Below are 11,712 nucleotides of genomic sequence, written 5' to 3'. Positions count from 1 at the left end.
TTGTGTTTGTTTACCTTTGAGCTCTTGCACTTGCAGTGGAGGAACACCCTGCCCCCCCCCCCGGCGCAGCCTTCAAAGCATGAGGCAGACGCCAAGTGCCCATCTGCTCTCAGGTGATCTTCCTCCACAGCTTTATATCCACTTTATAAAGGGGGCACTAGTGTCATCCCTATGGTACAGGTGGGAGCTAAGGCACCAGGAAATCAAGTGATATACCCAAGTCCTCCAGTGGCCAAGCCAGGGAGGGAATCCTAATTCCCAGCCTAGTGCTCCTGCCACCACCAGAGGGAGCCATGGGCTGTCACTGGCAAATCATGCCAGGGAAAGGAGTCTAGGACAGAGCCAAGCCTGTTGTGGCCATAGCATGGGATGCCTATCCCTGGGACAAGCCCTGCAGCAGCAATATGGACCTATTTCTGTAAGAGCACGGCTCTGGGGAGAGGCCATTACCTGTTCCCATCGAACAAAGGAGATATCCTATCCCTTGCTGGGCTGAAGTGCCATGTTTTCTACAGCAACTTACTGTTTCTTGTGAACGGCTTGCCCATGGCCAGGGCACGTAGCACCTGGGAGGATGCTAATGCCACCATGTGGAAGCAGACTTGGGAGGTTCCTTACAGCCTGTCACTTCTAATGCCACAGGTTCTTCTTGCAGTTCCTGGCCCTTGGCTGGCAGAGGCTGCAAGGGGCCAGCAAGGGACATGCCTAGGAGAAGGTGCCAGTAATTTCTGGATAGCACAAAGCCTTCTTCACTCTGTTCATCCCCAGAAATACCTCCCCCCTCCTCTACACTGTTCAACCACAGGGCTCAGGTATGGGTGCAACCAATGCCCAGCTGTAGTCCCAAGTGTCCTTCCTCTGTGGAAAGCTGGCACATCTGGAGAAGCATAATACTAGCAGACTGTCCACAGCTTGGCCCAAAGCCTCACTTGCTAAAACTGTCCCCTTGAACCACTATATTAGAATTTCCCACAGCCACAGAAAAGCAGCCACACAGGGATGGTTTTCTGTATAAAGGTTTTATTGCTGCTATCACAGTCAAATAGTTAAAAGCACCAACAGTTGTTAGAAAAGAAAACTCCCATGTGCAAGGCAAACAGGTTAGTAGGCAGATGCTGAACCTTCATCTTCAGGTTATGGGCAGCCTGCATCTGGGGGAAGGGGTGATCCATGCCCTTGATTTTTAAAGGTATTCTGGGGGTCTAATACCTGTTGAAATCAGTGAGCACTAGGCACTTCTGTATCTTTAAAAACCTGGCCCTATATGTCTACATGTAGATCTGGTAGCAACCAGGCTTGAATGGGCCACAAAGTCTGCCTGCCCCCAGAAGGGAGCACTGCAGCACTGCCATAGCTGGTAATGCCCATGTGTGAGAGGAGCCAGCCCCTCTGCTTCAACCAGGCACGTTCCAGAAAGGGCAGGCTCTTGCCACCTTCTGAGTGAAAATGCTCTAGGTCTAAAACCTCAGAGCCCCTGGCGGAGCTGTGGGGGGCTGGAGATACAGCAGAGGAATTTTAAGTCAGCAAGTGCCTCTGAGTCCTGCTAGCTCAGGACAAATGCAATTCACTATCCCTTTCCTGGCAGCATGCAAGAGCATGAAGGTTGTGAAGCCCAGGTCCCCAGCAGGGGACACTAACCTGGGGCTGGCACTGCTCAGCCCACCCACAGGAGGCTGGAGAAAGCTCAGCCTTCCCTGCTCAGCACCCAGCCCACAGTGGCGCTAGCTCCCAACCTGCAGGTGCAAACAGGACCCGCTGCACCTCCAAAGGGGCTGGATACAAAATGAAATTGATAAAATCGCTTTGTCCTGGAACCACTGAGCAGCATCTAAAAAAGGCTAAAATCCTGTAAGCAGGCAGGAAGACAAACCAACAGCTCATTTCACAGAGCGAGGCTCACACCAGCAGCTCAGAGCTCGTGTGGTGGGCTGCCCCTGAAAAAGGTGCACTACAGCAGGTGCAGCTGTTCAGATCGCAGTTATCCAGCAGCTGTCCCAGCATGACCTTTTGCTCAGGGTGTTTGGCGGCAGCAGGCAAGCAAGTCCCCACGCCGGTTGCTACAAGCTGGAGGGGGGAATAACAGTGGTGACAGGCCCCTCAGTCCTTGCCTGCCTCTGTCTGGAGCCAGCAGCAGCCACTTCTGAAAGACAAGGGTGAGAAAGCCAGGCAGTGAAAGGGCAGGGTTGGTACCAAGGACAGGAAGGCACTTGGGCCAAGACACCCAACCCCTCATTGTGCTTGTTAACTGAAGGACTCCCCCAAATCACACCCTCAAACATTTGTTTTCCTCCTAAAGCCACTGAGCTCTCAAGGCCTGGCCAGCCCCCTCCTACAACACTAGGCTCCTTAGCTGAGGCTGGCTAACTCTTCTTGTCCCAGTCACACCTTGCCTCTTCCCAGCCAGTGATTTTACAATAAAGTAGCCGCATTCTGGTGCTTGGACTGTCTACGCAGCTGAACAGGGTCATGAGCTCATGTAAGAGACATCTCCTGCCTCTCCCTACCCTGAGGCTTTCTAGGGGATCCCTGCCTAGGGTCGACCAGGAGGTTACTTGGTGCTGTATATCCCTTCCACACACACACTCAAACTGGTCAGGGACTGAGCAGAGACTGAAACACAGACCCTGCTGGACCAAAATAATGGATGAAGCTTCTCCCTTCTCTTACCGGGAAGTAGGTAGAAAACACCAGCTCTTGCCCCAGACGTCTCCCCCAGGCTACCCCTACAGGCAGAGCAGGAACCTAACCTGTGCTTTTGTAAGCAGCTGCCCGCCTCCTGCTCCTCGTCTTCCTCTCAGCAGGAGCCTTGGTTTCAGGAGAATCTTGGCAGGCTGAGCCTTTCCGCCTCGACCTGGCATGTCGCTTCCTTGGTCCATTTGCTGGGCTGTTCTCAGCTCCCTGGATGAGCTCCTTCTTCCTGCCATGTTTCTTAGTTCCCTGAGGCTCCTCATGGCTGCTGCTGTCTTTGGAACGCCTCTTGGATGGTGGCTTTGTCTCCTGGGCAGATGATTGAAACATGCACTCACTTAGGAGACTTCAGCATTATTTGTATGTTTGAGTGTTTCAATAGGAAATCTGGAGGCTGCAGAAGTGAGGATGATGGCAAGTGGAGGCAGTGCTGCCATGGTACTAGGGCAGACAATGCACAGCCTTAGGGATCTACCTGAGGGAATTTGCTTCACTCATGGCCACAGTCATGTGTTGCCACAGATCCTGCAGGCAAAGCAGGTCCCAGCCTACATTGTAGGGCAAACTTTAGAACTTAATCAGTTAAACTGAGACTTAAACTCCCCAGAGTTTCCTGGCTAGAACACCTTGCTCCTCTGCTCAGGGCCAGGCCATCTCTCACATTTGGGATCAGGAGGCATTTCACCCCATGGTCAGATTGGCAAGAACAATGGAGATAGGACACTGACAGCCCTCATCCCCCTGCCTGATCTGTGATGAGTTAAAAGAGTATTTTGTGATGTTTTCAGTATTATGCCAACAGTTGCATGCAATTGTTGTTCCTGAAATTTTAAGAAGAGATTCACAAACCCCTGTTGAGGACAGTTTAGACAGGAATTGAGCAGAGAGCTGGACTAAAAGACCTCCTGAGGGCCCTTCTAGCCACACCTTTTTATGATTCTAACTGGGAGCACCAAGTTTTCCAATTTGGCCTCACTTCTCTAATGGTCTCCAGCCCATCAGTGCAACGCAGCCTGGCAGCAAGTGCCAAGTAAGCATCTGGTGATGTACAAGGCAGCAATAAAGAACCTCTGCTCTCATCACTGGTAGTCTGCAAGCTCCAGAGTGCAGAAGTCCACAGATGAAGTGTAAAATGGGGACTCTGGGATTGCCTGGGCAGCAAACACCTCTGGGAGTTGGGAGGACAGCTGTAGATATTGAGAGACTGAGAAACTTATGGCAGAGGTCTTGGGTACCTTTGAACTTGGAGCATCCAAGTCGGCTTTCCCCCGAGAGTGTTTCTTGTGGGACCTTTTTCCTGCATGAAAGAAGGGTGAGAACACAGGAGATGAGATAGGTTTTTCAGAGACTGAATCCCTGGGGACCTGCCAGGGGGAAGAACTCTCCCACCCTGAGATGGTCCTGAGAGACTGGTTTTGTGGACTTTTGACCTGGTCTACACATGAAATAAGCTAAGCAGAGTCAGATTCATTCAGGGAATGTGGAAGAGGCCCTCTTTTAGTCAGGAGGTCCCAAAATCTTGTGTGCACAGGAAACATCCATGGAAGAGAACCTCAGGAAGGCATGTTCACAGGCAAAATGCAACCTGGAACATGCATATAGGGAAGGGTAAAGGTGGCTCAAGGAACTCCTCTTCCACCCCAAGAGACCACATTTGCACAAAACACAATCACACTGCCTTCCCTGGAGGTCATCCTTAAGCTGAGCCTTGAGCCCAGTTCTCCAAAAGCAAAGCAAAACAGAAATTCAATAGCTGGCATGTCTCTGACCCTAGCAACCCCCTCTCCCTGCCGCCCATGGTGACAATAGTGCAGGCTGGAACATCTGATGCAGCTGGCCCAAAGGTCAATGGGAGCAGGACACTGAATGCTACCAAGTACACACAGAGTTCTCAGAAGCAGCCACAGCACAGACATCCTGCTATGGTGTCGCTGCACTCATCTGCAAGGACCTGACTTGGGTAGTGTACTGACATGGGCTGCTCCACATGTGACTGCCAACAATGATGTGCCAATGATGGTCACCCACCACCTCCTTTTGGACTGGCCCTTGCATCACACTGCCCTGGTGATGACTTGTATACCCTGCTGCACTGGGGCAGTGTGCTAGCGGCCAGACAAGTTCTGCTCATTCTCAACTCAATAATCCTGCAGTAGGTGAAGGCTTGCCCTGCCTCAGCCTAACTAGGGCCTATGAAGTATGAAGGAAGAAAGCTGCTTGCTCACCTTTTGGGGCCATTGGTCCAGGCTCTCCCTGCAAGGAAGAAATAGGGCTTATAAATAGTCTCCTAGAACACAGACCAGCATGCAACTGGTACCCACTCAGGTAACTGCCCTCAGCAGCGTGCCAGTTCTGGTACAAAGACCGCCAGCCCTGCCAGCAGTTCTGGGACAGCAGGAGCTTGCTCAGAAGTGGGTCACGGTCTGAATGCTGCCCAGCATGGCTTCCATTCCTTTGGGTTCACCACTCCTCCACCGAGGTCAGCTGGGGGGAAGTCTTAGAGGGATGAAGTTTGTCTCCTGGGCAGATATTCTACCCCCTAGTTGGGGATGTCTTTGAAGCTCCAGCCCTACACAGAGACCTGGCTCCAGGCCTAGCCCATGTCTTTGCAGGGCAGAGTGGGGTAGGGAAGATGATCTGCAGGCCTCCTCCCACTGCAGGGTGCAAACACCAGTCAAATCAAGTCCCTCCTATGAAAAGCCCATTGTTGTTGGCCACCTGAGGTCCTACCTGAAACCAGATGGTTCTGCCATTGCTGTCTCGCAATGACCTCATACCAGGCACACAGTAGCACCGCAGCCATTGCTGAAAGGCTGTAAAATCATCCAAGCTCTCTGGGTCATAGCCTTTTCCCCCTGGAGGGAAAGAAGGGGAGTGTCAGGGAGAGATCTTCCTGCCCCAGGAGTGGCTGGTGGACAGAGGAGACTGCCCATTGCTGTAGCAATACCTGCGGGAGGCTACAGTCAACTCTTCCCATAATCCCATCACATCCACAGCATGCGACTGCCTGGAGATGAGTTTTCCTTTAGCATCCCTCTCCATCACACCCAGTCTAGGAGCATCCCGCTTTGCCCCTGAGAGCTTTCAAGAGGGGGCATCTCTTTCTCCAGGCAGCTGCAGTCACTGATCGATCTCAGACACCAAGGGGTGGTTGGTGTCAGTCTGGACTCGGTCTCACTCACAGGCTTCCTCACCAAAGCCTGTCACTGCCTGCCTGCCCAACACTGGTCCAAGTGAGAGACTGCACACTCCTCATGGGGAGTCTGGGGGAAGACAGGGGCACAGCCAGATGGGGAAGAGAGGCAGGCAAGGCAAGGCAAGGGTAGGGATGAGCACTGTGCTGGGGTCAGGGACACACCCCAGCTGAACAACTTCCTGTGGGTTGCACTTGCATCCAGATGAGGAGGGGTATCAGATCTAAACCTGATCTCCTCTCTAGCGAAGGAGATCTAACAGCCCATGGCAGAAGCTGCCCTTACCAATCAGTAGGATGTCCAGGCAATGGAAGTTACCACATAGGAATGTCCCCCATGGAGCCTACAGGGTAGGTACAGGATCATCCAAAAGGGGAATGGCCCTGCTTCCCTCCCAAAGGGGAGCCCCTCCTACCCCCAGGATAGCAAGATTGGCATTTTAGCTGCCCTGAGAATCTCTATATGGTGTCTCTGCCCCAGGCTCTGAAGGGCTTGGGCTACCCTAACCACACAGCTGGCTGCAGGAATGCCAGCCCAGCCAGGATCTCACTACACATCCCCTTCCCAGTGCAGGCCCCCTACCCCTACCCTAGGAGACGTAGTGTCCCAGGTTGCCTCCCTGGCCGGCGTCTCACCTAGGTGAAAGACCTCCATGGGCAATGAGTGACACAGCTCCAACAGGTCTGGGTTCTCCCGCTTCAGCTTCACTTTCTTGCTCAAGGTCAGGGCAGGGTCCTGCAGGGTTGGAAAAGAGCAGCCCCTGTGCCTGGTGCCCAGCCCAGCCCCCTCTGCACCCTCAGGCCCAACCTGCTCCTTGCAGAGTGCCGCACCCCCTTCTGCACTTGCTGACCCCCTCAGACAGCAAACACCTCTCCCCCTCCAAGCTATGGGCCTTCCCCACAAGGCAACTCAACAACCAAATCCTTTCTGCGGTCCCCTAACTTGCTCCTTGATGCTGTGCAACATCGGCTCCTCCAACCAGCTTTCCCGTCCCTCCACTAGCTAAATGGAGCCACCTCCCCAAGGCTGGGCCAAACTCTATCCCTGTGTAAGCAGGGATAACTTCACAGGCTCCCACCCCACCTTCCACTGCAGGACTGGATTTATCTGCAGGTTGATGACCACCCACTGATGGGACACCCATGGCCCAGTGCCAGGTGTCTGCATGCTTAACTGCTGCTACAAAAACAGGAAGTGGGAGGAGCAGAGAGGCAGATGGCCCATGTCACACGCACACAGAATCAGGCTGGTTTTTTCTGACTTTTTAAATAGCCACTTCCCCTCCAGACACCACTCGTCACCCGATCAGAATAGGTTCAAAACACATCAGGTCTGGAGTCTCAGCTGCTGGCCTCCTCCTGATTGCTTGGTGTTTCAGTGTGCAGTGAACTAGGATCTTCCCAGGTTAAAGTGGCCAAGATAGGAAAGCCAATGGCAGAATGTGCTGCCCCTCAGCAGAGGCTAGTGCACAATCATGGCAGGGAGATTTTCACTGCAGTGAAAAGCCACGGTTTGCCTGGCTAGCAATTTGCAAATACAGCTCACGTGCATGGGCCCAGATGAGACACCCTGGTTAGTGAAAGGGAACAGATGGGGACCTGACATTCACAGAGCAGCCTTCACATCAATGAGCTTTGTAAAGCCCCTGCAGGTGTGGCATAAAACACATGAAGGAGCACCCCTGAAGCACAGCAACAGGCTCATTCAGTGAGCCAGTCACTGAGCCACCAGTGCTGTACTGCAGGAGGTGCCTCATCCTGGCTGTATTAGCGGGAGCCAAGGCAGCCCGGCTGTGCACTGCTGGCAGGGAGAGGGCACTAAGTATTGAGGAGAGAACCTCCACCCCGCTCCGCCAACATTTTCCATGAGATATCAAGTGGGTCCTGACAGCACAGATCCTGGTGCCATTTCCCATCCTAAAAGAGCTCAACAGGTGATTTCTCTCTAAGATGGCAACCAATGACAATAAGAACCCAAAACCATGTGGCCGTCAATCAAAGGCAAGGGCATTTGAAGGCAAAAGCCACGGCTTTTAGTTGGGGGAACTGTAGAGGGTCTGAGTGACACACAACTGTTCTGCCCTGCCCTGCCCTGTCTGCAGGGCTGTGATCCCCAGCCATAATGGGACAAGCTCTGACTCCCTCCAGGCCTGGATGCTGACCTGGGACTCTGCTGTGCCTGACACCCTCCCTGCTCACCTGCTCCCGATGCTGCAGAGCTTCCAGCACTGTCCGGGCCTTCTCAAAGGGAGGGATCCTTAACCTAGAAAATCCATCTGTTACACAAACAGGACGCACAGAGCCATGCTAACGCCTGCCACTGCAGTAGAGCCCCAGACCCTGAGCAGATGAGTGAGGTGAGATCTTCGATGTGGTGGGTAACCACACCGGCCTCTCAAGAGTTGGATTCTAGTCCGGGCTTGGCAGACAGCCAGATTTTGGTGCCTTTAAGCTGTGGCAACGTGGACTCCAACTGACTACAAAGCCCAAGGCTGAAAAACTCACTGCAAGTTAGAACTGAGGTGCCTGAGATATTTCCAGACACTTGAGACCAGCTGTGCTAGGAGTCAGACCTGGGGGGGAACAGGCAGAACTGAATGTGGGGCCTAGGGCTAGAATTACCATGCAAGTTATTGATAAGGGCCTTCATTTTAGCTAGTGAACCAAGTGGCCCATCAACTTGGGACCCTTACACGGTGCAGATCTCACAGCGTACAGCCAGGAATCATGAGGTCTTGCTATTAACTTATGCAGGTAATGGGGCCACCCATCTTAGGGCCTCACTGTCCTGAATGCATTTAACACAGGCACAGAGAGGCCAAATGACTTGCCCAAGGTCACGCAGGGAGTCTGTGGCGCAGGGCTGGACCCCCACATCTGCTTAGCATGAGGCAGCCTTCCTCTCCTGTGCCCTGCTGGCCACCGCCATCTCACCCACCTGTAAAGAATCTCAGCTCGGAGATAGTTGCCGATTCCATTGAAAAACTTCTGATTTAACAGGGCCTCACAAATGGGCTTGTCAAAGGCCTTGTCAGACAGGTTCTTCAGTACATTCTCCCTGGAATACAGCAGGATGCATTAGGCAAGCCTTGCACTGGGGGAGAAGGCGGGGGAAAGGCTGCCAAAAAACAATGGGAGTTTGTCTCATGTTGAATGTTAGCTTCATCGGGACACATGTCTGTAGAACCAGCAGGAAGAGGAAGCGATACTAAAGGATTGGGAGTGATGGGCCAGTGAGCACAAGTGAAATGTTATAGCAAGAATAAATGTAAAAGAGAACACAGAGCAGGAGGCAGCTTTATACATCAAGCAAGTTTAAGATATTAGAGGTTTGATCCGGTGCCAGAAGAGGCAGCAGTGACATCCTTCTTGCAGTGGGTGTACAAGGCACAAGGATGTCCTTCCATTTCTTCTGCAGGGCAGGGGTTGGGGACTTGTGTTTAGGAACATTGGAACTGGAAGAGGCCATCTAAGCCATCAAGTCCAGTCGCCTGCCTGCTGGCGACTCCTAAAGAGACCTAAAAATTATCTGCTTCCAACCCTCACACACAAGGCACAAAACCAGACATACCAGAATCATCCTACAAAATGCTGCTGATAAAAAGCAGAGGAGACAAGAGCATTTCTAGTACTGCAAGCTATTCAGACTCAGCTTTGTAACCAACTGGTTTACTGACACAGCAGTTACAAAGGCACTGAAAAAAGTCCCACAGGTGTCATTATGAAATGAGAGGGACCATTAAAGACTCGGAAGAGCAGGCTGGGGCAATAGTAATGGAAGCCTCAGCACCACAGTCTTCACATTAAAGGACACAGGGAGGAGGAACTAGGGTTCCTTGAAGATCCAGAGTTAAAAAGCCATCATTTATGGGAGGAGAGAAAGCATGTTTAGAGGTGGGTGCAGCAGGCAGAAAGGAGGAGGCGGGCACTGGGAATGCTGCCCAAAGGAAATACAAGAGGCATTCTGCTAACCCGTGGGGAGGAACAGCAGGGAGGAGGAACCAGCCCATTCATAAAAAAGGAAGGGGCTGAAACAGAAGAAGATTCAAAATGACGGACACTGGAGCCTTGATAACATCTGCCTTCAACAGGGTGGTAAGGAAATTAGCCAGCAGTGCCCCTTCCATCCCCTCCAACTCACTGACTATGGAAGGCGTTGTCAGGAAAAGGAAGATTTAGAAATAGGAAGAAAAAGACTGGGAGAGAGCAGGTGGAGTTGCCAAGCCTCAGACAATTTAACCCTATCCTGGGAAGTGTGCTAGCATATCATGGGGGGTAGACGTGCATGGGCAAAGGGAAAGGAAGAAGCTTAGAGAGTCAGCACCCTCCATTGCAAAGCTCTCTGACTTGGGGGTTGGATGAGATGACTCTTGAGGTCCCTCCCACCGTCATGTTTTTACAGCGGACTGGTAAGATTTAAAATCAGCCTCTGAAACAAGATGTAGGTGCTGCATCCACTCAGCTCAATGCCCTCCAACATGCAGGTTAAATGAGCTATGGAGTAGCTTTCATTGCTTCTTAAATGCAACACACAGTGAGAATTACCAGGGAAAGCTTAACTTTAAATACTAATCTCCAATAACAGTACCAAAGCCTGTCCCAGGCGGGGTGTCCCTGGGGTAGTCAAGTTAACACCTCTCGCCTGGGCAACCTCCACCTTTTACAAGTAGATTAGAGACTCCCCAGCCTTCCTCGCACTGTGTAGTTCACCCCATGCTGAACGCGGCGGACCTGTCCGCTGCACACTGTGGAATAGATGACACTGGAGAGCCACCACTGTCATGCTCACTCTCTCAAACCGCTCTCTCGCACCCTTCAGATTTCTGTGCTGGCTGGACACTGGCTTACATAGGCAAATGCCACATGGGTAAAGCAGGCCTGCTCCCAACTAGATCTACGAGAATACAGAGGACCAAACAAACAGAGTAGTCTTGAATCCAAGAAAAAGTGTTTCCAGGCACTTATCTCCATGATAGGGGAGATGCTCCATGCGCTCCTACTGGCCCCCTCCCAGGACAGAAGAGTCTAGCAAAGGGGACCCAGGTCCCTGCCACCCCTTTCACTTTACACTCCCAGGCACTTTCTGAAGCAGAGATGAAAGGCCAGGGTGACTCACCTGAATTTCTCATACTCCAGCATAACGCAGGGGCCCCGGTCTGGCTGCCACGTCCCCTGCACCTCCCACCTGCCGAAGCGCCTGAAATCCACAAAGCAGAGGATGCGGCGCGGGCTCTCCCTGGTGTAGAAGCGCAGGTGGGCGTGCTTGGGCAGCTCGGTCTCTGGCACCAGCTTGAAGCTGCCCGACATCCCGAAACGGAAGACGACGTCCATGGGCTGGGGGGGGCTGTCCGGGTCCTGCCCGGCTGTGCTGCTCTCCTCAGCGAGGCACAGGCTCTCCTCCTCCTTGACTGGCAGCAGAGTCAGCTTCACCTCCTTGCCGCGGGGGGTGGCCGAGATCGCGTACGTGCGGCTCTCGAACGGCACCTCCGGGTTCTTGCTCACCGCAGACTTCTCCACCTTCCCGGAGAAGAGCAGCCCGGCGCACACCGTGTTGATGTAGCGGCTGGCCAGGTGCAGCTCCGGACCCTCCGGCATCGTGGACACCTGCCTGAAGGAGGTCGGGCCGGGCGTCAGGAGCTTGCCCCGCTTTCTGCTCAGGATCCTACCTACTGCAGCCCGCTGCGGCCACCAGGTCCAGACCCCCCCAGGGCGGACAGCCTTCGCCACCCCCGGCTTCCCCAGGGGCAGGGGCCGAGTGCCAGGGCCCGACAGGAGGTGCCCGCCCGCCCGCCGCGTGGGGCGCCCGCGCTGCCACCCAAGCCTGGCGCAGC

At 53.3% G+C, this 11,712-nt stretch overlaps 1 protein-coding gene across 1 annotated transcript; it reads right to left on the bottom strand.

Moving 5' to 3' along the window:
• Positions 1-1,000: 1,000 nt before the first annotated feature.
• Positions 1,001-11,555, bottom strand: NEIL1 (nei like DNA glycosylase 1). Its single transcript, XM_019533315.1, has 9 exons — positions 10,998-11,555; positions 8,820-8,939; positions 8,081-8,144; positions 6,518-6,617; positions 5,419-5,543; positions 4,914-4,941; positions 3,924-3,985; positions 2,748-2,997; positions 1,001-2,140 (listed from the first exon to the last, which is right to left on the bottom strand). The coding sequence occupies exons 1-9, from the start codon at positions 11,474-11,476 to the stop codon at positions 2,058-2,060; spliced, it is 1,311 nt and encodes a 436-aa protein (XP_019388860.1). The 5' UTR covers positions 11,477-11,555; the 3' UTR covers positions 1,001-2,057.
• Between the last annotated feature and the right edge of the window lie 157 nt (positions 11,556-11,712).

The sequence above is a fragment of the Crocodylus porosus genome, unplaced genomic scaffold (genome assembly GCF_001723895.1).
Source record: "Crocodylus porosus isolate Cpor-Errol unplaced genomic scaffold, CroPor_comp1, whole genome shotgun sequence".
NCBI lineage: Eukaryota > Metazoa > Chordata > Crocodylia > Crocodylidae > Crocodylus > Crocodylus porosus.
Note: the sequence above shows the minus strand (reverse complement) of the source record. Positions and strands in the feature narration are given on the sequence as shown.